We start from the raw sequence: 25,895 nt of genomic DNA on the forward strand, positions 1-25,895 counted from the left end.
CACCTGGCACAGATCCGTCCACTGGACCGGATCTGAGGCACCCTTTCGGGTGAGGTCGGTCAAGGGGCTGGTCAGCTCGGCGAAGTTGGGAATAAAACGCCGGTAGTAACCGGCCAGCCCCAAAAACCGCCTCACCTCCTTTTTCGTCTTGGGCCGCGGGCAGGCTGCAATCGCTGCTGTCTTGTCAACCTGCGGACGCACCTGCCCGCCGCCCAAGTGGTACCCCAGATACCGTACCTCCCTCCGTCCAACTGCACACTTCTTCGGGTTGGCCGTGAGCCCCGCCTGCCTCAGTGACTCGAGCACCGCGGCCACCTGCCGCACATGCTCCGCCCAGCTGTTGCTGTGGATGATCACATCATCCAGGTAGGCGGCAGCATATGCAACGTGCGGCCGCAGCACCCGGTCCATGAGGCGTTGGAACGTGGCTGGGGCCCCGAACAACCCGAACGGAAGTGTGACAAATTGGTACAAACCGTACGGAGTGGAGAAGGCCGATTTTTCCTTGGACTCTGGAGATAGGGGAATCTGCCAGTACCCCTTGGTCAAATCCAGCGTCGTAAAAAATCGAGCTGTGCCAAGGCGATCCAGGAGCTCGTCGACCCGGGGCATAGGATAGGCGTCAAACTGTGAAACATCATTCACCTTGCGATAGTCCACACAGAACCGAATAGACCCATCCTTCTTGACTACAAGAACAATGGGACTACACCAGGCGCTGTGGGACTCTTCTATCACACCCATTTCCAACATGGCCTTCAATTCTGCCTGAACCACTTTTCTCTTGTGTTCAGGCAACCGATAGGGTCGTGAACGCACTGTCACGCCCGGGTGAGTCTCCACGTGGTGTTGAATAAGGCTTGTGCGTCCTGGCAGGGGGGAAAACACATCAGCGTACTGCTGCTGCAACTTGGCTACATCTGCTTTCTGTGACGGAGAGAGGTGGTTCTCACAAAGGAGCGAGGCGGGATTGGTTGATTTTGGCACCTCAGGCCCCAACTCATCTCTCTCTGCAATTGTCGTCACCAGAGAAACCGACTCTGCCTCCCTCCATGCTTTGAGGAGGTTGAGGTGGTAAATCTGTGTCGCACCTCCCCTGTCAGATCGCACAAGCTCATAGTCAACGTCACCCACTTGCCGTGTGACCACAAAGGGCCCTTGCCACTTGGCGAGTAATTTAGAGTTATGAGATGGGAGTAATACAAGCACTTTATCTCCCGGTGTAAATTGTCTCAGCCTAGATCCTCTGTTGTACAGCCGCTGCTGACGTTCCTGGGCCCGGAGCAAATTCTCACGTGATAACTGACCCAGTGTGTGGAGTTTTGCTCTCAGGTCCAGGACGTACTGAACTTCATTTTTACTGGGGCTCGGACCTTCCTCCCAGCTTTCTTTTACCAGGTCCAAAACCCCGCGTGGTTTCCTGCCAAACAGCAGTTCAAAGGGAGAAAATCCCGTGGAGGCCTGGGGAACCTCGCGCACTGCAAACAGCAGAGGATCTAGCCACTTATCCCAATTTGGCTTATCATCGTGCACAAACTTACGGACCATGGACTTCAAAGTCTTGTTCAGGCGCTCGACGAGGCCGTCAGTTTGCGGGTGGTAAACACTGGTACGAATAGACTTGATGCCCAATAATCCGTAAAGTTCCCTCAGTGTTCGTGACATAAACTGGGTGCCTTGGTCAGTCAGGATCTCTTTCGGGATCCCGACTCGGGAGATAACCTGGAACAGCGCTTGCGCCACACTCTTTGCGGAGATGGTGCGCAGGGGCACTGCCTCTGGATATCGAGTTGCGTAATCCACCAGGACTAACACAAATCGGAATCCACGTGTGCTCCGGTGAAATGGCCCGATGAGGTCCATCCCGATCCGTTCAAACGGGACCTCGATCAGTGGTAACGGGCGCAACGGCGCTCTCGGGATGGCCGGTTGGTTAACCAACTGGCATTCAGCGCAGGACGCACACCAGCGGCGAACGTCTGCTCTAATGCCAGGCCAATAGAAACGGGCCATTACACGGTTCAGTGTTTTTTCGTACCCCATATGCCCAGCCATCGGGTTGTAGTGAGCCGCCTGGAAAACCATTTCCCGGCGGCTTTTTGGTACCAGCAACTGGGTAATTATCTCTTCAGTCTGAGTGTCACGACTCACTCGGTATAACCTGTCCCTCCGTAATGAGAAGTGTGGATATGATACCGCTGCGTCAGGGCGCACCATCTGACCATCAATTCGTATCACTTGGTCAAAGGCAAAGCGTAGAGTATCATCACGAGACTGTTCAAGTGGAAAATCTTCCATGGAGTCAAACACGGGAACCTGCGGAGCCTCCTGTGGAGGCGCTGCCGGCTCCCCCTCCCCGTCTGCAGCGTCGGACAACCTCGCGTCACCGCTGAGCACAGCGCACATATCCGCTAATCCTGTTGGTCGTGAGCGCACCCCCACACACTGCCCCACTAGCTTATCAAACCCCGGCCAATCAGTACCCAGAATAAGAGGGTGCGCCAGGCGGGAGCTAACCGCAGCCTTCACTCTATGCTTTTTCCCCTTATATCGAATTTCCACTGAAGCAACAGGGTATCTGTGAATATCCCCATGCACACACTTAATTTCCACCCAGCTCGCCTCCATCAAAGCCCCGGGCCGAATCAGATTCTGGTGAACCATGGACTGCATGCAGCCTGAGTCCACCATCGCCTGATGTGTACCCCCCTGAATCCTTACCGGAACGCTGTACGTCCCTCCCGGACCGGCGGAGGGTGCTGCAGGGCCGACGACCCGGATCACCTGACCGACCTCCATGAGCGGACACTCCCGGCGAAAGTGCCCGGGTCGTCCGCACCTCCAGCACTCCTGCACTGCCGCTTGAGGGACCGTCTGTGGGCTGAGAACAGTGTCCGTAGCGCGCTGGCCCTGTGGCGGGAGAAAAGGAGAAGGCTGGTTAGACCGGGGAAGCGGGGTGGGTCGGGTGGCTGTACTGTACGGTGGTCCGGGTGGCTGTGGAGGTCTCCTGCGGGGTGCCGGTGTGGGACGGGTAAAAGGCTCTGGCCGAACCACCGGCGCCTGGTTACAGGAGTGGACGGCCAGGTGGTCCTCCGCCAGCGTGATGGCCGTCGCCAGGTCCGCCGGGCGATGGCACCGCACCCAGGCCGAGGTGTCGTTCGGGAGCCCCTCTGTGAACTGCTCCAGGACCACCGTCTCCAGCATCAGCTCCTCCCCCGCCGACCCCCCTGGCTGCAGCCACCTGGTTGCAGCGTCTTTCAGCTGTTGGGCGAAAACAAACGGGCGGTCGTTGGGCCCCAGCTTTATCTCTCGGAACCTCCGCCGGTGGTCCTCCCTGGAGAAGCCGAGGCGGTCCAGGACAGCCCGCCTCACGTCCCGGTACCGCCCTCGGCTGGAGGCTGGCAGGCAGAGCGCTGCCGTCTGCGCCTCCCCTGACAGCAGCGGTAGCAGCCGCACCGCCCACTCCGCCGCGGGCCAGCCACACGCCGTTGCTGTTGCCTCGAACATGTCCAGGAATGACTGTGCGTCATCCTCAGCTGTCATCCTGTGCACAGTCATTCCTGCGAGTGAGGGGCCCGGTGTGCTTGCCCCTGCCCGAGCCAACATTGCCTCCAGCAGCCGCGTCTGTTTTTCCGCCTGCGTGTGCAGCGCTGACAGGTGTTGTCTGCTCGCGGCGGCTTGGTCCTGGCCCATCCTGGCGAGTTCTGTGAGCATTCCTGCCAATGCGTGCACGGGCTGTTCCGGCTCTGACATCCTGTGTCGGGATCAGTTGGGCGCCAGTGTGACACGTCTGTTTGCCACCGTGGGTTCACCCAACACACACGCAGAGCCCGTTGTCTGGTTTGCAATGACTTTTATTACTTTTATCTCCTGATCGAGGTTCTCAGCCCAACGGCAAGACGAACACCCGCTCTCCTGCTCTGCTCGTCTTTTGCTTCTCCGTTCTCTTGGCCCCGTCCTCGATCTCTCATCCCTCTCCTCTCCGCCTGGACCAGCACGCTACTGATAAAGGGGAGAATGATTAGCCGACGATGTACAGGTGTGCCAATCATCTCCCCTCCCACCGTCCTCCGAGCTCTTCCCACCTCTCCACCTCTCCTCTGCACCTGATGCACCACGCCCCCCTCCACAGGGGCAGTGCCTCTGGACTGGCAGATTGGGGCGGTGGTCCCCCTCTTTAAAAAGGGGGACTGGAGGGTGTGTTCCAACTATAGGGGGATCACACTCCTCAGCCTCCCTGGTAAGGTCTATTCGGGGGTACTGGAGAGGAGGGTCCGACGGATAGTCGAATCTCGGATTCAGGAGGTGCAGTGTGGTTTTCGTCCTGGCCGTGGAACAGTGGACCAGCTCTATACCCTCCGCAGGATCCTGGAGGGTGCATGGGAGTTCGCCCAACCGGTCTACATGTGTTTTGTGGACTTGGAGAAGGCGTTCGACCGTGTCCCTGGGGACTCTTGTGGGGGCTGCTCCGGGAGTATGGAGTGCCGGACTCCTTGATACAGGCTGTTCGGTCCCTGTATGACCGGTGTCAGAGTTTGGTCCGCATTGCCGGCAGTAAGTTGGACATGTTTCCTGTGAGGGTTGGACGTCAGGGCTGCCCTTTGTCACAGATTCTGTTCATAATTTTTATGGACAGAATTTCTAGGCGCAGCCAGGGCGTTGAGGGGGTCCGGTTTGGCGACCTCAGAATCGGGTCTCTGCTTTTTGCGGACGATTTGGTTCTGTTGGCGTCGTCAGGCCGTGACCTTCAGCTCTCACTGGAGCGGTTCGCAGCCGAGTGTGAAGCGGCTGGGATGAGAATCAGCACCTCCAAATCTGAGACCATGGTCCTCAGCCGGAAAAGGGTGGAATGCCCTCTCCGGGTTGGGAATGAGATCCTTCCCCAAGTGGAGGAGTTCAAGTATCTCAGGGTCTTGTTCACGAGTGAGGGACGAATGGAGCAGGAGATTGACAGACGGATCGGTGCGGCGTCTGCAGTGATGCGGGCTCTGCACCGGCCTTTGTGGTGAAAAAGGAGCTGAGCCAGAAGGCGAAGCTCTCGATTTACCGGTCAATCTATGTTCCTATCCTCATCTATGGTCACGAGCTGTGGGTAGTGACCGAAAGAACGAGATCGCGAATACAAGCGGCCGAAATGAGTTTCCTCCGCAGGGTGTCTGGGCTCTCCCTTAGAGATAGGGTGAGAAGCTCGGTCATCCGGGAGGGGCGCGGAGTAGAACCGCTGCTCCTCCGCATCGAGAGGAGTCAGATGGGGTGGCTCGGTTATCTAGTGAGAATGCCTCCTGGACGCCTCCCCGGTGAGGTGTTCCGGGCCCGTCCCACTGGGAGGAGGCCCCGGGGAAGACCCAGGACACGTTGGAGAGACTATGTTTCTCGGCTGGCCTGGGAACGCCTCGGGGTCCCCCCAGAAGAGCTGGAGGAAGTGGCCGGGGACAGGGACGTCTGGGTCTCTTTGCTCAAGCTGCTGCCCCCGCGACCCGATCCCCGGACCAGCGGAAGATGATGGATGGATGGATGGATGGATGGATGGATGGATAAACTCCTAAAGGCTATAATTTTAGGTGAAAATGCTACCAAGTGCCCCTTCAATTTTTAATTCTGTTCTCAATCTGTAGAAAATGCTGTGAACACCTAATTATGCATGAAAAAAAAAATACCGTGATATACCATGAAAAAATACCGTGATATGTATTTTTGGTCATACCGCCCAGGTAGGCTATTCGTGCCTCATGTCGTGCAGCATGCATCTGTGGTCTGTGCATGCTCGGTGCGCACGCACACATATCGAACATTTGAACAACATTACATTAAACATGTGCGATCAGTGCAGCCGAGCTCAGCTGGCTGGAAGCGCTATGGAGGACATTAAAAGAAAAATAGCTTCTGGAGAACTGAAAGTCGTGGAAAATGAGAGGGGGAAATCTAGCCTGATAAACCAGCCTAAATGGATTGGATGTCTAATTTAGTCTGGCACCGATCAATGGATACAACGGAACATTGTTGATGAGCACAACCCGTTGTCTTTCAAACCGCGTCTGTGCCTATAGGCCAACGCTCTGACCAATCAGCGCAACTGACTGTGACGTAGTAAGCGCGACAGAAAGCTTTGGTGGGAGGGGACTCTTCCAAAACTGATGCCAAGCACAGATTCTATAATAGGACAGATACGCCACTCACGGTGCATTTCCGGTTTCCAACGAGGCGATTTTGGTTGCAGTTCCACCCTCTTTCCACGTGGGGCGCCCAATTTTGGAGACCAGAATGAATGGAGTCCTATGGAGCTATACGCCCTAGCGTGCCCTTATCTCAAGATATAATTTTTTCTCTAGTAATTCGAATGTTGTTTTCGAAAAAGGGTGTTTAGAAAATACCCATGGCTGAGTTTTAGATTTTTAGAGCCACTCATTTGCTTAAAAAAAGGATTTGAAGTGTATATGACGTCATACATAGCGGGTCGACCAGCTGTCATTAGCACAATGCTAGCGCGTTGTGGACAACAAGAAGCCAACCAGTAAGAAATCAAAGCGATATATGTACTCGTTCAGTAGATTTTTTACTTGAAACCCATGTTGAGCTCTCAGAAACTACATTCAAATCTGAGCGCTCTTGAGGAGACTTAGGTGAAACTGACCATTTGTAGCATCTAGCTCCATAGGGCCCCATTCATTCTGGTCTCCACCGACGCTCCCAGTGGAATTCTGGTGGAACTGCAGCCAAAAAGCCGGTACAATGGGGCTCAATACAGAGTGGCAAGGCTGTTCGTTATAATGGCTGTGTGCCAAGGCTGAATCAAACGAGCACTGTTCCATTGCCGCCGCCATCTTTCTTGTTGTGCTTTCGCTTGTCTATGTTCGCTTCCACTGCCCAACGTCGCACTGCTCTGTCGTCACTCCCTCAAAACCCCGCACCAGAACCCTCTGGCCCGCCCGCGTTGATTCAAAACACATCTCTGCGTTGTGATTGGTTTAGTTGCCATCTGCCAGATTCAGGGCAGTATTTTCAAAATGACAAGTGGATCGAGGCCAGACCCAACCGTAGGCAAAACATTTTGCCGTCCAGCAGTTGGCGCTGGTTTTCCAGGCTAGGGGAAATCCACTGTGTGGAAACGCTTTAAGCTATAGTGGATAATGGTGCGCTGTCACCAATGTGTATTTACTGATTAGGGTGCGCCGTCTTGCGTTGGTCACTGGTCTCGGGCTTCCGGCGGGCTCGGACACAAATATTTTAATTAATCTCGGGCTCGGGTCGGATTTGAGAACTTTTCTGTCGGTTGAGGGCCGGGCTCGGACAGAAAAATCCGGCCCGAACCAGGCTCTAATGTGCATGCATACTGTTTTGGGTTGTTAGAATATATAATTATTACTGTGTAATGTCGTAATAATTAGGGGCTGGAATGTTACGGGCAGATTTGAGTTTGGGACTGATTGACATGCTTGGGTGGTGACGTGGGTAGATTGGGTCACGTGATTAATTTTGTATTTCACCTGGGCGCTGGGGAGATGGAAGGTTCAATCACTAGTATGAGAGTGGGTGACTGGGGAGGCCTACTTTTTGCTGACCGCTTGCTTGGGCTACGCTACATCTTAAGCTATACAGTCCCTGACAAAAGTCTTGTTGCTTAGGTACACGTTGACCTTAAGTGCCCCTCAAATATATGTCTAATCAATTTTTTTTTTACAAAAAATGGCTAATTTCAATCCCAACAGCTTTTGAAATAATGTTTTGGAGCCAAATGAAACTGCTGAAAAGTATTCTAACGTTTACAGCTTGGTAAAGCCCACTGAGTCAGTTTTTGCAAAGACAAAAGTCTTGTCACCTTGTCATATGATGTCCCCAATCCTAGATTACAGCCACACCTGTGATCAATAATTGATCAATCAATTAGTGGGTGTGTATAAAAAGAACCCCAGCACACCAGACCTTCACATCAACTGCAACTTGACCTCTGACAACATGCCTAAGATTCACCCTGAGACCAAAGCGTTGATTATCAAGAGCCTGAAGACCAGATCCACTGCTGAGGTGGCTGACACCTTCAATGTGTCTCAGCGTCAAGTACAAAGAATAAGAAAAAGATTTGGAAAGACTGGAGATGTTTTTGATAAGTTTTGAATTTTAGCCGAATGAATAAATAGGCAGCAGGTCTGTGGGCTGTCTGTGGCAGTAGCACGACGAGGACGTCAGTAACACCCACTTTACGACAAAAAAATCAAAATTACAGTAACCCGGATTTTTTTTTTAAGTAAGCGACGCACCTCCACGTTATCAGTGCTAGTGTACAGTAATTAATAAATTATAAACAGCATAGTTTGTGCCTGTATAAACTTGCCCATAGGAAACCGTTTCATGGCCGAATATCTCAAGAGAGCAGCCAGACGCCTCTCGAATATCTTCGGAACAGCTCCAAATGTTCAACAACAAGCAGGGGTGAGTAGAACATCATGTTATAATGTGAAATCAAGGGCCCAATGTCAAAAAACCGGTCTTATCCTTTAAGTTTGGTGGCGGAAAAATCATGGTCTGGGGTTACATCCAGTATGGGGGTGTGCGAGAGATTTGCAGGGTGGAAGGTAACATCAATAGCCTAAAATATCAAGAAGTACTAGCTACCTCTTACATTCCCAACCATAAAAGAGGTCAAATTTTGCAGCAGGATGGTGCTCCATCGCATACTTCCATCTCTACATCAAAGTTCCTCAAGTTGAAGAAGATCAAGGTGCTCCAAGACTGGCCAGCCCAGTCACCAGACATGAACATTATTGAGCATGTCTGGGGTAGAATGAAAGAAGAAGCATGGAAGACCAAACCAAAGAATCTTGATGAACTCTGGGAGGCATGTAAGACTGCATTCTTTGCTATTCCTGATGACTTCATCATTAAATTGTATGAATCCTTGTCGAACCGCATGGACGCAGTCCTTCAAGCTCATGGAAGTCATACAAGATATTGAATATGGATCTCACAGCACCACTACTTAATTCACTGATGTTATGCAACATATTTTTGTATTTGAAGTAAATTATTTGTTTAATTTTCACATTACTATCTGTAGGCGACAAAACTTTTGTCTTGTCAAAATCTGACCTTTCTGTGTTCATTAAATGATCAATCTTTCTTCAGTGAAGTAAATTTATTTTAGTATATTAAACATTATTTGGGAGGGTTTTAGCTTTCAAATGAGCCATTTCTAAAACCAATGGATTAATTAAAAGTCAGGTTATAAGCTGTTGTTTCTACAAAAAGGCAAGACTTTTTTCAGGGACTGTAGTTTGCACAGCACTTTGGCACTTTATGCACGTTTTGCACACCTGGCTTTAATTGCTATATGGATTTTAACAATTTTATTGATGGAATACTGTAACGTTTAACCTTTGAAGCAAGACAAGTGAATAAATAAGTAAACGGAAACGTGGATCTTCTGGAAGCTTATTTGCACAACCAGCGCGTCGGGCACTACTTCCCCAGTTCAGCTGCTCGGCGACTAAGGCATTTGTTTGCTTAGCCGCCACTTCAGGGATGTTGATATGAAAGACTGCTGACAGTCAATTGACAATATCTTTCCAGAACTTTTTAATCTTTGGACATTCCCATAAACAGTGAAGAAGGGTTCCTTTGTTATTTAGACTTTTAGTACAAGTATCTGGAATGTTGTCGGACATATGATGAAGTTTAACAGGAGTTATATAGATCCGCCTTAACCATTTATATTGGAGGAGCTTAAACCTTGTGTTTATTGTTTGTGTTTGTGCCTTTAAACAAGCCTCATTCCAATCTTTTTCAGTTATATCTTCTTGTATGTCATCCCTCCAGGCCTTTAACCTATCCATTGCTGAATCCTTAGAGACAGCTATTAGTAAATTATAATAAATAGAGAGTTGGCCTTTCCTTGCCATACATCCAAGGGAGACCTCCTCTACTTTTGACAATGGTGCGACATGTATATATTGTCTGGATCTGGATGACATGAAGTTTTTTAGTTGTCGATATTTAAAGAAATGCTTTAGAGGAATTTGATACTTCTCACATAACTGACTAAAGGTAAGCAACACTCCATCCATATACAAATGTTTCACTGTCTGGATGCCCTTTGCATTCCATAATTTAGTAAATTAGAGAGATTACAGGAGACTCTCTGTGCTGCGTGCCACATTAAAATTGTGTTTTTCAGGTAGGGATTTTTTTGTATTTTTTTTTTTTTTTTTTGTGTTTTGACATCTGAAAAGTACAGATAACTATGAAAGGGTTAGAAAAAAAAGTAGTGTGCAGCTTCATGTTGAATATATTTTACATTCATGCAGGCTGCTTGTGTGACCAGTAACACCTACAAAATGCACCTGATCAAGTCATGATGGTTTCGTAATAGTGAGTAAATACTACTGACAGATTTTTGGGTAAACTAAATAGAGTAGTTTTACATGTCACTGAATCTTCTGACTTCTTAAAAAAAGGGGCAAAATTGAGAGTATACCCACTTCTCCAGGGACCACTACACCACTGCTTACGTCGTAAGCTATGTCTCAGTTACACTGAGGTGTACCATGCAAAGTTTGCTACAGGTCTACATCAGTCTACAAATTGTTACAGTTTTGTTGTATGTGAGCTGCAGATACTCCTGGCTGATCTGTGGAATGGTCATTTTAGCATCTTTTCAGTGGAGTTTGATCCATCAAGTGATTGTGATTAATGCTCTGTCCTTATTCGTTTCCACAGGCACAATGGCATCACCTACCCCTCTGTCCAAGGCCAACACCAGCTTCTCTCTGGCTTTGCTCAAAACGCTGGGGGATAATGACAAGTCCGCAAACATCTTCTACTCCCCGTTCAGCATCTCCTCAGCCCTGGCTATGGTGATGCTGGGGGCCAGAGCCAACACGGCCACACAGATGTCAGAGGTACAGTTTAACGTCATTTAAACGCCAACCGTCCATCTTTAAACGTGGTGTACGTTCTGTTTGATTTGTTTTGAATCTCTAACATTTATAGTAAATGGTTTTAAGGAGCATCTTATGTCCCATGTGACTGGTCACAGAGGTGACTACATTTCCACAAGACGCTATCACGCAAAGACGAACAGGAAAGCTCCATGAAGAAGACCGCGTTGAATTTGATAGGAGTGAAAGTTCACGAGCGTTGCACGGTGGTGTGGTGGTTAGCACTGTCACCTCACAGCTAGAGGGTTCCAGGCATTGACGTAGCCAGGAAAAAGACATTGGGTGTGCACCAGCAAATACTGGGTGTACCAAATTTATTTTCAACAGAGGGTTACATCTCCACAAACATTCAAAAGAATGCATCTCTCGAATACAACATTAAAGGGATAGTTCGGGATATTTGACATGGATCTGTATGGCATCACCATAACCAGTGTCGTGCATTCAAACTGACTTACCCCCGACAGTGTCCTGTGAGCCGAGTTTTTGTCCAGTGTTGGTCAAGGCGAAAGTAGTCCGGCTTGTTTGCTGGGGTCAAGAAATTAGCGCGTTTTTCTTCCCAAAACAGTACGTGTGCTAAAGAGTGATTTATTTCATCACAAAAACCGAAGCCGGCAAAAGTCACTCCTCGTTATCACTTGGGCCCTATACTGTCTCTCATTGTGTATCAGTGCGCACGTCATTCTGACCGCGAGCTGTGCGCACGAGTTCACTTTGTTTACTGCTCGGGAAGATGTCTGACAACGAGAGCGACGAGGAACATATTGACTTCCGTTCAGAGCCAAGGGGGTATCTTTATGAACCCGTTTATACTGAGGAGGAAGTTTGCCAAATGGACTTAGATCGGGCAGAAAGAGAGAGGGTGGACAGAGAAGTGATGGAAACAGAAGCTGGAGCCAGTGCTGGAGCTGCGATACCCAGGGTGGCCGACAAATCCTGGTGCACTTGTTTGAAGTGCGAAGTAATGCAGACAGAGGTGGAATGTTACTGCTGCCACGAGTGGGATTTAGTTATGCCCCAGATACAAAACCTTTCCATAGATGAGGATGTCGGCGGCCGCGGGACAGCTGCTGCCTGCATCACAAATAAGGGTGACTTCCCTGCACTCCTGAATGCACGCGTCTTGAGAACTTTTTTCCATGTTCCCAAGATCAACTGGAGGAGGCGTCCCAGACCAGCTGGACCCGATGGCCAGTTGTCTGCAGAGTAAGTGTTGAGCACTGCCAAAGAACAGAAAGACTCGTGCGCACAGCTCGCGGTCAGAATGACGTGCGCACTGATACACAATGAGACAGTATAGGGCCCAAGTGATAACGAGGAGTGACTTTTGCCGGCTTCGGTTTTTGTGATGAAATAAATCACTCTTTAGCACACGTACTGTTTTGGGAAGAAAAACGCGCTAATTTCTTGACCCCAGCAAACAAGCCGGACTACTTTCGCCTTGACCAACACTGGACAAAAACTCGGCTCACAGGACACTGTCGGGGGTAAGTCAGTTTGAATGCACGACACTGGTTATGGTGATGCCATACAGATCCATGTCAAATATCCCGAACTATCCCTTTAACACAAAACATATCCACACGTTGTGCGCATTCTCATCACAAACAGGCAACAGTAGTTCACAGCAGGTCTAAACATTCACACGTGACGTGCGCTCAAATAAATCAATAACAAAGTAATGCAAAAATCACACAGACATTGCGTGCCCAATGAGATGAACATAGTATATAGTGAAATATAACGCACTCATGCACTCTCACAGAGCATAACGTATCCACATTACGCATGATCAACAAAGCTATTTAACCACCTAAACACAACTGTTGGGCTTAGCAGCAGAGTAAAGGACACAACGATACTCAACGAAGTGGATTTGGAGGCAATTTGTTGAAAATCCAAACATTGTGCTATGTTGTTCTATGCAGTATGGCAGTTCTATTTGAATACCCACATTTTAGAGGCCTTACCATTCATAATTTTCCCATCATGACGAACTAATACAAATGGAGTAACGTACAAGTAAATAAATCTGCGTTTAAATGTAAACCTATTTCAGGTCATCGAGCATGACTGATATACTATTTGTAGTTCTTTACGGCTCTTTATTTTGTCCACAGTGCCTGAAGACACAGGATTGTCAGGATGAGATCCACACCAGCTTCGCCCAGCTGCTGAGCGAGCTCAACAAGTCGGACGCTCCGTATGCTTTGAGTGTCGCCAACAGATTGTACGGAGAGCAGTCTTACCAGTTTATTGAGGTGTGTGTGTGTTCTTTTTCACTATGTGTTTCTGGAGTTTCTCGAGCGGGTGTGGTTGTTTATGAATAAATGAGAGGCGCTCAGAGGGATGATAAAGCTCTGTGAGATATAATTATAATGAGGGACAAGTAGTGAATGACAAAATACAGTTCCGGCTGTGACGAGGTTTTGCTTGGGCAACCAATTTCTGTAAATGTTTTGTTTACTGGTTTCAGGATTTCCTAGGAAAGACCAAAAAGCACTATGATGCTGAGCTGGAGTCTGTGGACTTCGTCAAGAGCTCCGAAGCAGTTAGGGTTAACATCAACAGCTGGGTGGAGACGCGGACACAAGGTGGATGCCACACACAAGCTTATAGACTAACTCATCAGTTTCTCATTGAGGCTGAAAAATGTCACCATTAAATAAAAAGCAGGAAATGCACGACTGCTTCAGTTTTCCTGCATGTCTCCATTAGTTTTGCATGTGAATTCGCTTCATGTTTATATCAATGTTGCTCATTAGGTAAAATTAAGGATGTGTTGCCCAGTGGAGTGGTGGATGCCATGACCAGGCTGGTGCTGGTCAACGCCATCTACTTCAAAGGCAACTGGAACCAGAAGTTTCAGGAGAATGCCACACGCGACGCTCAGTTCAGGCTCAGCAAGGTACGCTAGAGGAAGTGGGATAGTCAAAATTTCAGAATTCTTTTTCACTTCTTTGTCAATTGCAGTTGGACAATCTCTGAAGATTGAAGAAAAAAAAAAAAAGTTTTATCATGTTGCATTTCTCTTTGCTTACAGAATAACTCTAAGCCGGTGAAAATGATGTACCAGAAGAGCAAGTTCCCTTTAAAATACATCCCTGAAGCCAGCTGCCAGGTAGTTTGGTTCATGTGGGGTTAAACCAGCGGTGCGACGCCTGTAGATATAAAACTTTTATTAAAATGACTTCAACTGTAATATTTTTACCATCTGTTTGACAGATTCTAGAACTGCCTTACAAAGGAAAGGAGCTGAGCATGATCATCTTTCTACCCAATGACATAGAGGACGGTACAACAGGTCTGGAGAAGGTAGGACATGAGCATGTTTGAACACATAAAGAAACCTGCGAGACGCGCACAAAGTAGGGACTGATTTGATATCCACCCTCAGCTGGAGAAAGAGCTGACGTATGAGAACTTTGAGGAGTGGACTCGTCCAGACAAGATGCGTGACGTCGAGGTCCAGGTGGGCCTGCCCCGGTTCAAGATGGAGGAGAAATATGACATGAAGGTGGTCCTGGTCAGCATGGGCATGATGGATGCCTTCGACATGGGAAAGAGTGATTTCTCTGGTAGGAAATGTTCCTGAATGATATCAGATATATTCATAACCCTGTAAGGAACGGGTACCCCGAAGGTACCTGAGGTTTTCATCAGTGCGCTCCTCAGTAAATACTTGTCAGGGGCTGTAATGTTTAAAGATATTCCCTCCTTCTCCTTTGTGACAGGCATGTCTCCCGGCAATGACCTGGTGCTGTCAGAAGTCTTCCACAAGGCATTCGTGGAAGTCAACGAGGAGGGAACCGAGGCTGCTGCCGCCACTGCCGTCATGATGCTGCGCTGTGCCTTACGTCCAGCCAGTTTCGTTGCAGATCACCCTTTCCTCTTCTTCATCAGACACAACCCTTCCAGGAGCGTCCTCTTTGCTGGCCGTTACTGCTCCCCCGAGTGAGCGCTGCATCACTTAGATCAGCGTGTCTCAGCTGGAGGGAGGTTACAATACAACTAAACAGCTTTAGTGTCACATTTTATTTTGGATCAGTTGGAAAGTGTACACGACATTCAATTTCATCTTTTTACACTTTTGATGAACCAAAGAGAAGATTGTAACTAAGTGTGCATTTAATATAGACCAAAAAGAACAAGAACTTGCATGAAGGTTTGCTGGCATTCATATCATTTACATGTGTCCCTACGCTTATACACATGGAAAATGGAGTGGCCGTGGCTCATTGGTCAGAGTGGTTAGGTCGTCCAACAACCGGAAGGTTGGCAGTTCGATTCCCACTCTCGCCACTCAAATGTTGGTGAAACTGACAGCTGGAGGGGTATGGCATCTGTCTCTGAGTGTGTGACCCTGTGCATGTGTGTGTTCAACAGGTGCCAACTTGGATGGGTTAAAAGCAGAGGAGAAATTTTGTGTATGTTCCCTGTTATGTAACATGACAATCTGATCTTAAAGTGTGTGGTTTGAAAACATTTGGTCTTTATTTTTATTAAACTTCTTTTTACTGTGATTTTTCTTTTTTAAGTGTGATAAGATGGATGTTGGTGAGAAACACGTCATTCAATCATTAGATTGTTCCATTTTTATTGAGATGTAATGTTGAATCTATTACTTTAATCCGTCTGGTATTTGAGAGAATTGCAGTAACTACTTTATAGATTCCTAATTCCACAGGCTGTGGGAATAGATAGCTCCCATATAGAATATTGCACATGGAAATAAATGTACTCCCAGATAGCTCAAGAAGAAAAGGGGGGGGAAAGAGAAATGATAAAAATATTTCAAATTTTATCTTCGATAAACTTCCGGATTGGTATAATAACAACCTTTATTGTGGACCTACCTGTCCACCAGAGGCTTGCGGTACTTAAGTGACAACTTGACTCTGTCAAGTTTGATGGTCAGCAGGTTGATGGTTGGAAGCAGCTATCCCATCATGGCATTTGCTTCAGCTTGCAAGATGTTGGTTGCCCGGGCAACTGGGCTCATGGCAGCAGCATACTCAGTGAGGAAGGCAAGTTCAGCTGGATTGAACCTGTGACGAAAACAAAAACACAAGACCAGTGTTTAAAATCACACTAAAACTATTTCATTTGATTCAACAAAATAATTGCTGGATGAGTAATTAAGTCAAATTGATCAACAATAAGTGGAAGTTGGGATACAATGTGAAACTTATTATTGTATAGTGGAGTAAAAGTGAAGGGTGTCAGAAATATAAATAACAAAGTAAAGTACAGATATGTAAAAATTCTACTTAAAGCTGCAGTCTGCAACTCTTTTTCAAGCATAATGCCTGGAACTGTCCGGGGATTCTGAAAGTAGTACATTAAATACCCCAATACAATAAAAAAATTAGTTCTCTAGGTCCCCTATATGTCCCGCTAGGTCCCTCCAAAGCCAGCAGGTTTGTTTACAAAATTGCAGACCGGACCGGTAAAAGGTAACCAATCAGGTTTACGAGCTGGGCTCTGTTGCCTGTCAATCACCGTTTGTGCACGCGCGATACAAGGTAGGCTCGTCCCCACGGTTATTTATCTAGACTATTGAACTTCATTACGGGCTTGTCTACTTACTGTGTCTTCCATGATCGCAAATGACAGGTGAGTTGATGAATGAGGAGTCGTGTAGGCGCATCTGGACGTGCACGAGTTCTCATGTGTTTTGAAGGGGCGGGACAGGAAGTTGAATAACTTTTTATTTTTCGGTTAAAAAATAAGCATTTCTTGCATTTTGCGACTACGGAGGTCACCGTTTTCAACTTCAAGCGTTCTGATAGATCATGTAAACTCTTAAAATGCCAAAAAGTAGGACTTTACGTATGACAACAACAAATCTTGCAGACTGCAGCTTTAAGTACAGTAACAAAGTATTTGTACTTTCTTACATTACAACACTGGATATAATTAGAATTATGTCGTAATCATGAATTAAAATGTATTGATTATCAGAATATCATTGTCAGAAAGAGTCATCAGTTAATCAATGATCCCAAATCTTAGCTACAATGTGACAGGGCAAGGACAATATTTCTACTTTTATTTTCCTCTTTGTGTAAACATTGTAAATTATTAGGCTTATTAATGTGGATGGCATTGGTATTAGTAGTCTATGTCAACACTGTGCCGACATCTCATCAATGAGATTGTTCCAGCAGAAGGCCCAGCCTGACCTGCCGGCATTTATTCTGCATTTTGAAGTGCATCAGTTGGCATAAACTTTTTCTTTATAGCACATTTCTTTACAACTGCAAAGTTCTTGACTAAAATGACTAAGATCAAATGAGAATTGGCAAAAAGAACATGTGAATACTGATCTGTTTCACATGTACGGGAGTTCTGTTGTGGTAGTATTCTCACTCTGTTCCCCTTAATAAGCTAATGATTAACCACCTCGGCCTTTCCCTATGTCTTAATGTTAGCTGTCAGTACCGTCAAAGTTACAGAAAATCCCACCAAGAAACATTTTTGCTGTTGATTCTTTTATCAGTAAAGGAAGAAGAGGGTGATAGGGAAACTATTCTGAGTTTCTTGAAAAATGTGCTGTTGAAGATAGCAACCACAGCAGGAAATGCTCGCAAATGAATAAGTTATTTTGAAAGTAAATAAAAAAAAACTAAAAAAACCAAGAGCAGGTAATGGGATAGAGAGTAATTGTATGTATGTGATGGGTGTTTTCCAAGAGCTAATTTGTGTGCCATCTGACGTGATCCCACAAGAGGGCTCTTGTTTTGATTTTGTTTGTGACTGAGGAACAGAGCAATGCTTGTTCATTTAGAAAATTACAGACATCATGCCTGACACCTCCTTGGATGTCAGAGAGATTTTGGACCACATGGACAGGGACACTCAAGGTTATCTACTTAAATACGATTAAAAGCCAGGGAGAAAAAGTGGGTTTTTAAGGAGGATTTAAAAGTCTCAGAAGATCCTACAGATCGAATGTGCCAGGGAAGGTTACTCCTGAGCCGAGGGGCCGCTGCCACAAAGGCTCGGTCACCTTTGGTTTTGACTTTTGTTTTAGGGGGGACCAGTAGGAGCTGATTCGAGGATCTCAGTGATCTGGCGGGGGAGTGGATATGAAGGAGCTCAGTCAAATATTGAGGGCTTAAGCCATTAAGAGCTTTAAAAACAAACAATGAAATTTAAAAATCTATTCTAAAAGCAACTGGGAGCCAATGCAGCGAAACTAAGACCGGGGATATGTGGTCACGCTTGCGTTTACCAGTGAGGAGGCGGGCCACTGCGTTTTGTACGAGCTGCAGGCGGCGCAACAGTGACTGATCGAGGCCAAAGTAGAGAGAGTTCCAGTAATCCAATCTGGTATTAATAAAAGCATGGATTACAGTTTACAAATCTCCATGTGGCAGATATCCTTTTTACTTTAGATAAAACCCTCAAATGATAAAAACTGTTTTTCACAACCAAGCTAACCTGGCGATCAAATTTCAGCTTGTCGTCAAATATTACCCCAAGATTTTTCACAGTAGGCTGAACATTTACTGTTAGGGGGCCCAGAAAGCCAGCAGGAAAGTGGACCGCATCCAAACATAATGATTTCAGTCTTTTTTTCATTAAGATTCAAAAAGTTTGCAGACATCCAGGATTTGACATCGTTTACAATCAAGTAGTGTCTGTACAGAGTCAAGGGATCCAGATTTCACAGGCAGGTAGATCTGGACATCATCAGCATAGCAATGAAAAGAAAGATTGTGCTTCTTAAAAATTGCCCCTAATGGTAACAAATAAAGTAAAAAGAGAATTGGCCCAAGGATGGAGCCTTGGGGGACCCCAAAAGTGAGAGGGGCCGATAATGAAGTGAATTCCCCTAGCTGCACAGAAAAGCTCCGATCAGTCAAGTAAGACTGGAACCATGAGAGAGCCATGAGAGAAATGAGAGAAACATAAACAGAAAAACAGTATATACTGCAAAAAAAAAACATACTGATTTTGTACAATTCTAACAAGCTTGAGAGTTCATTTTTGTCATGACAAACTTTATTCTTTAACATAACCTGAACCGTCTTCAACAAGATTTCCTATGATTTCTTTAATTTGTCCTCAGGAATAGTTTTCCAGGCTTCTTGAAAGACATTCCATTTGGCATTTTTATTTTTTTAGTGAATGCAATATTTACAATGTGAATACAAAGTGACTGCACATATCTGTACATTTATATCATGTATATGTACAACATTGGCTCATCCCTTCAGATATGTGCCTTTTTTTCTTACTTGAATGATTCATAGATCAGTGTTATGTAGCTTCAAGAAAAAACAGCACAAAAAAAAGATACTCCTCTGAAAATGGTCCACAAAAGACCACATTTAAATGATTCATGTTGCTTGGAACAAAACAAAAAAAAAAAGAAGAAAAGAGGGATGACCCAAGACTTTTGCACACCTGTATGTGCAGGCAGTATGTGCAACTGAAATAAAAAGAAGTAATCAGTCATGTAATCTATAGTTAATCTATATTATTACTTACGCAACTCCAATTATGTTAAAAGTTTGAAAGAATGGAATAGATTGAAGACAAGGAGTAAAAAAGATATCAGAATATTCAAGTTAAATTAATTAGAGTTACGTTTTAAACGAGGTATGTCAATTTGAATACATTTAGATAGCTCTTAGTGTCCTGTTTTTTTTCCAAGTTTAAATTTGAAAGTAACATGCTGATAAATTTTCGTTTGACAGCAAGATATGTGCGTATTTCCAGTGGTTTCAGATGATGTTGTTTTTTTACACTTCACTTACCTTACAAGCGTTGCGGCTGCTGCGGTAATAATCGAGATAAAGCTTTTTCAACCACGTCGGCTTCCGTAGATTGACAACTGAAAATGAGGAAGCCTTTTTTTGTGGGGCGTGTCGGCTTGTCAAAAACATATATAAACCAAGGTTTCTGCGTTTGTTTTTCATGTGACGCCTAAAAACGACTTCAGAGGACCACAAGAAAAAAAAAAAACCTGTCTACCAGTAAGTAAAACTCAGCTCAGTTTGCGAGTAGAAATTTTATTTTTATGTTTATAGATAGTTAGTGTTCAAGCTGGAATTAAGCGACGATTAGCACTCATTTTCACAGGAGTCGTACGGAACAGGTGAGAAGGGACAGGCTGAGTTGAACCTGTAACAGTGTTGTACATGTAAATCTGTATGGAACCCAAAGGTTGGTGAAATGAATAGTTCATAGCTTTAATTGTGCTGTCAAAGAGCAATTTGAACACAATTCGACTGTACTCCAATGTATAACATTGTCTTAAAGTCGGCCGTGTACACACCAACAAAGACGCACCTGATTTTGCTATAGAAATCCACACTGATCCTTTTAAAGATGACGTAAGCTATATCTCAGTTACACTGAGGTGTACCATGCAAAGTTTGCTACAGGTCTACATCGGTCTACAAATTGTTACAGTTTTGTTGTATGTGAGCTGCAGATACTCCTGGCTGATCTGTGGAATGGTCATTTTAGCATCTTTTCAGTGGAGTTTGATCCATCAAGTGATTGTGATTAATGCTCTGTCCTTATTCGTTTCCACAGGCACAATGGCATCACCTACCCCTCTGTCCAAGGCCAACACCAGCTTCTCTCTGGCTTTGCTCAAAACGCTGGGTGATAATGACAAGTCCGCAAACATCTTCTACTCCCCGTTCAGCATCTCCTCAGCCCTGGCTATGGTGATGCTGGGGGCCAGAGGCAACACGGCCACACAGATGTCAGAGGTACAGTTTAACGTCATTTAAACGCCAACCGTCCATCTTTACGATCCCGCATTAAACGTGGTGTACGTTCTGTTTGATTTGAATCTCTCACATTTATAGTAAATGGTTTTAAGGAGCATCTTATTTCCCATGTGACTGGTCACAGAGGTGACTACATTTCCACAAGACGCTATCACGCAACGCCGAACAGGAAAGCTCCATGAAGAAGACCGCGTTGAATTTGATACGAGTGAAAGTTCACAAATCACTGGTTTCGTCTTCCGCCATCAGCAGAAATTGTATGTCATGCTCAGACTCTGACCAGCCCTGCGCTGTGCTGCTATGGGAACGTGATAAGTAATGTGGACGTGTAAGGGCAATAAAGATCTGTTCAAATCGACCTAAGCTGTGCATACTGGCAGAATAACTGTCTGGCTATCTAGGTTCTTTCGTCAATGAATGGATATGATTAATATTTGATGTACCTCTTTTTTTTTATTTTTTATTTTTATTTTTTTTATTAAACTCACACACAGTAATTGCATTTAGAAAATAAATTGTAATTACCTCAGCCACAGTTTTCATGCTTACAATGTACACATTACATGTACATTGCTGATGGATGCAGGGGTTACAGATTTGCTTCCTACATTAAGTGCTAAGAAATAGAAGTCAGCTTAGGGAAAGGCATTACCCAGAGCTCCTTTTCTATTCAGTATCTCTGAGGCTTAACGGAACAATACAGAGGCATTTTTTAAATCTTTGTGGAAGTTGACACAGTAAGAAAAGCATGTAAGGTTTTGATAAAGTGATGCCACACCCAGTTAAGTCAAGTCAGTGGGTGTGATTACATGGGAAGGGAAGGGCCTCACCCATAATCTGCCCTGACCCTGGATTCAAAGTAACAACTCCAGTCATTAGAAATGACAAAGTCTAACATTAATAGCACATTTATTAGACCATAAATACAAGATGTAACATCAGTATTCATCTGCTAACGTGTTGTGCATTCTAAGAATAGCAGACATGAATCTCTTTTTCTGTCGTCTTTGTGTCATCTGACTCTGCAGTAGCAGGGTTATTACCTGCCTGTTCAGCTGGGTCAGGGACAAAATATCCAAGAGTTCATTGTTCAGAGCAAGGAGGCAGCCTGTATAAAACTGATTGTGTCATGAACACGAAGGTTGAGCTTGTCTGATCAAATGAACCAAGGAATCTCTCAGTTGAGGCGTTATGTTATCTGAACAGAGCATCTGTTTAAATTGTTGTTTTGGATACCATGTTACAGTATCTGTATGTCTTTCATCAAAAATGGTGATTCAGCCTGTTTCACAAGCTGTTGCGCAAAAAACTAGGTGGACATTTATGACTGAATGAGTGGGAAAGGTTTGTGAGATTGTGTATGCATGACATAGAGCAGCGGTAAAAGTCATTTCTCAACGTGTCCTGGCTTTCCTCAGACTTACTCATTTACTCTTGAAAGGAGGAAGTGTCAATAAAAGGATTTAGTACTGTTTAGAAATGGGCTGACACATGCAAAAACCCATCAGTCTCTGTCAGTGTGCAACAGTAATACAGATTGCCTACTAGTATTCATGTAGGCCAACATATAGTAAGAACATTTGAAACCAAATTAGACTTTTTGCACATTTTTTTTTGACTAAATTTGTCAGGATTATGGATACAAGTTTGTAATTAAGACGTTTTGTTGAATTAACCCAGTCACTTATGTCCAGCATTTTTTCCAACTGTTCACCCCTGACTATAGATCTTATTACAACTGTAAATTGAACCATTTGAACTAATTATCCATTATTTTTGACCAAATCTGAGACTGTCTTCAGCTTTTACAGCTGACTTGATATGTAGATGTTCATAATTTGACAATCAAGCTGTATTTTCTGTTGTGTGATCTTAGTCGAGCTACTCTATAGTCTTTTTAACACCACCGCACCATTTATCTAACACACACACTCCCTGATGCATAGGTTGGCATTCATTGCAGTTCACTTTTAAATGGCCATTTAAAAAGTCAGCTCAAAATACATTCTGTTTTGTTTTTTTGGGGGGTTTTTTTCATGAGAAAATCCATAAATGATTGAATTTGTCATGCAGTAATGCCACTCAGATTCAAACCAGTATTAGCTGATGTATAGTTTTATTAATTCCTTTTTTTTTTTGGTGGGGCTCTCGTGGCTTTTATTTAGCAAAGAAGTGGGATCACATGCAATAAAGGCTGTGAGCTCTGGAGCCAAACCCCTAATCTGCTGTTACAGGAGTCCCAGGCTCTGTAAAAGGGCCCCTGCTTAACCAGTTGAGCTATGTGGTGCCCTGCCATGAAGATTTTCTCTCCACCATTCAAGCTGTGCTGGCTGCTGAAAGTTATTTTCAAATAACTATGTGGCATAAAGTCGCCCTCTGTCGCTGACCTAAACAGTCTGGTGTTCATATGTTCCTCCTTAAACGCAATCAACCTGTGAAAAGTACAACCTGATGACATTAAAGGGGATGACTACTCTTTAAGCCATTCTCACCATCACACAGCAGGGAAATATGGCAGTCAGAGCTGTGGCTCAGCATACGCCTCAAAAATTATTTAGCAAATATAGGTTAAAACTAAAGTTTGAGAAAGAACCCTGTATCAAAATGAATTTGAGGCAGAATGCACTCAGTCCACACACCACTGACTAAGATAACATAACTCACTGTACACAACCGGGTGAATGATGTCTAACTTAACTGCGATTGCTACTAATTGCACCCATAGGTTCTCTGCTTCACAAAGGCAGAGCAGCATCAGCACGCAGGAGCGCAGCAGATGAAAATGCAGATGCAACAGCAGGTTCAGTCCAGTCTGCCAAACCTGCTGAAGGTGGTTACAAAGCCAGTAGTACAGGGGCTGTACACTAATGGGGGTACATATTACTAACAGATGGTCTGGGTGGTGGCATGTGGTGACGGTATCCCTCAGGGGGGAAAAAAAAACGAGACGGGGGTTCCAGAGTTGACTTCATGGTTGTTTCCTCTACTCTCTTTTTGTTGTTGTTCAATTCTTCTGTCTTGAACCCTCAGCAAAAAAACTGCAACACAACGGAGCATCCTGTGTTATATGCTGTGAACTGAAGCTGTAAGTGTGTGTCCAACAACCTCCAGCCCCCATAGAGATGCATGTAACACAGGAACGTAGGATTGTCCTTTTATGGCTACTTTGTGGAGTGGCTTTTTTTCTCTTAGTAGCAGCTGATAAGAGTTTCGCTAAGCTCTCAAAACCCTTAGTTAGTTTTTCTTGTTCTACCAAATTTGGCAAACATCGTTATGACAGGCTTGAGGATGGCTGGAGGATGTTTTATAGGGCGTTGTTGATTTGCATGCACGCCATTTCTCAAAGAAAATTCTGAGGTTTTTGTATAACATGGTGGAAGGATGGCGTGTGACTTCATATTCTGTTAATGTTTATGGGAACTCTGATCAGCCTTTGGGATGTGGGTTCTTTTATTTAAGGTGTAAAGGGTTAGGGTTTTTCTCTGTGTCCTGCTTTTTAGTTGATGTGTTCCTATTTAATCCCACTGTTATGCAGCACATGATGTGCTAAGTGATGAGGAAAAACTCAAGTTTCAGATTTATTCACATTAATTTTTAAAAAGGTTGGGATGCTGTATACAATGTAAATGGAAAAAAATTCAGGGATTTGCAGTTCTCATAAATCATTATGAACAGTAAATAAAAGGAGACATATTAAAATGTCAAAAGTAGGACGTTTTACTATGTCATTGAAAAGTCTCAATAAGATTGTCAAAAAAAGAAGGAATGAAAATTAAATTGTACTAAAATGAAGCAGCTGGAGGAACTTGTTGCCATTAATTTAGTTGGTTAGTTCAGTAGCATGATTGGAAATAAAAAGAGCACCTAAGAGAGGTAGAGTCTATAGGATGTAAAGATGAGCAGAGGTTCAGCAATCTGCAAAAATCTTCTACCACAAATTAGGCAGCAATTTCAGAATAATGTTCCTCAGTGTGAAATTGCAAATAATATGAATATTTTATCTTCTGTAGTACATAATGTCATTGCAAAGTGGAAAACTTTTTTCTATGGTCAGACAAATCAAAATGTAAAACAAATTACAATCCAGCTTGTTATCAGCAGTCTCTTTAAAAGCCTGCATCTCTGACGGTATGGGAGTGCATTAGTGCCTGTGGACCTGGCAACTTGCACATGTGGAAAGGCTCCATCAATCCTGAAAGGGACATAAAGGTTTTAAATCAATACTTCCATCTAGCTTGTGCATTTTTCAGGGAAGGCCTTGTATATTTCAGCAAGACGATGCTAAACTAAATACTGCATCGATTACAACAGCAAGTCCAGGTTTCTAGAATCCTCTATCAGCCCAAAGGTCCTCTTTTAACCTTTTTTGATATGTTTATTTTTATGTTCTATTGTAAATAGGTTTATGAGACTTTGTTATTTACAATTTACACGGCATCCCAACTTTTTTTTTTTTAAGTGGGTTTGTAAGCAATTTGTTGAAAATCCAAACATTGTGCTATGTTGTTCTATGCAGTATGGCAGTTCTATTTGAATACCCACATTTTAGAGGCCTTACCATTCATAATTTTCCCATCATGACAAACTTATACAAATGGAGTAACATACAAGTAAATAAATCTGCGTTTAAATGTAAACCTATTTCAGGTCATCGAGCATGACTGATATACTATTTGTAGTTCTTTACGGCTCTTTATTTTGTCCACAGTGCCTGAAGACACAGGATTGTCAGGATGAGATCCACACCAGCTTCGCCCAGCTGCTGAGCGAGCTCAAAAAGTCGGACGCTCCGTATGCTTTGAGTGTCGCCAACAGATTGTACGGAGAGCAGTCTTACCAGTTTGTTGAGGTGTGTGTGTGTGTTCTTTTTCACTATGTGTTTATGGAGTTTCTCGAGCGGGTGTGGTTGTTTTTGAATAAATGAGAGGCGCTCAGAGGGATGATAAAGCTCTGTGAGATATAATTATAATGAGGGACAAGTAGTGAATGACAAAATACAGTTCTGGCTGTGACGAGGTTTTGCTTGGGCAACCAATTTCTGTAAATGTTTTGTTTACTGGTTTCAGGATTTCCTAGGAAAGACCAAAAAGCACTATGATGCTGAGCTGGAGTCTGTGGACTTCGTCAAGAGCTCCGAAGCAGTTAGGGTTAACATCAACAGCTGGGTGGAGACGCGGACACAAGGTGGATGCCACACACAAGCTTATAG

General features: G+C 44.8%; 1 protein-coding gene across 5 annotated transcripts in view; it reads left to right on the top strand.

The window, feature by feature from the left end:
- LOC142370161 (leukocyte elastase inhibitor-like) overlaps positions 1–25,895 on the top strand; it is a 38,624-nt gene that overhangs the window by 10,636 nt on the left and 2,093 nt on the right. Inside the window, exons 2-9 of one of the 5 annotated variants that reach the window (XM_075452611.1) lie at positions 10,711–10,892; positions 13,052–13,192; positions 13,408–13,525; positions 13,697–13,839; positions 13,975–14,052; positions 14,157–14,246; positions 14,329–14,509; positions 14,666–15,454. In XM_075452611.1, the coding sequence (XP_075308726.1) occupies positions 10,716–10,892; positions 13,052–13,192; positions 13,408–13,525; positions 13,697–13,839; positions 13,975–14,052; positions 14,157–14,246; positions 14,329–14,509; positions 14,666–14,889 (1,152 nt within the window). In that variant the 5' untranslated portion in view covers positions 10,711–10,715 and the 3' untranslated portion in view covers positions 14,890–15,454. Of the gene's footprint in view, positions 1–10,710; positions 10,893–13,051; positions 13,193–13,407; positions 13,526–13,696; positions 13,840–13,974; positions 14,053–14,156; positions 14,247–14,328; positions 14,510–14,665; positions 15,455–19,775; positions 19,919–19,938; positions 20,041–20,483; positions 20,666–23,411; positions 23,517–25,394; positions 25,536–25,752; positions 25,871–25,895 lie in introns of those variants that run through there. The other 4 variants (XM_075452607.1, XM_075452608.1, XM_075452609.1 and 1 more) reach the window with 4 other exon arrangements.

The sequence above is a fragment of the Odontesthes bonariensis genome, chromosome 20, assembly GCF_027942865.1.
Source record: "Odontesthes bonariensis isolate fOdoBon6 chromosome 20, fOdoBon6.hap1, whole genome shotgun sequence".
Taxonomy (NCBI): domain Eukaryota; kingdom Metazoa; phylum Chordata; class Actinopteri; order Atheriniformes; family Atherinopsidae; genus Odontesthes; species Odontesthes bonariensis.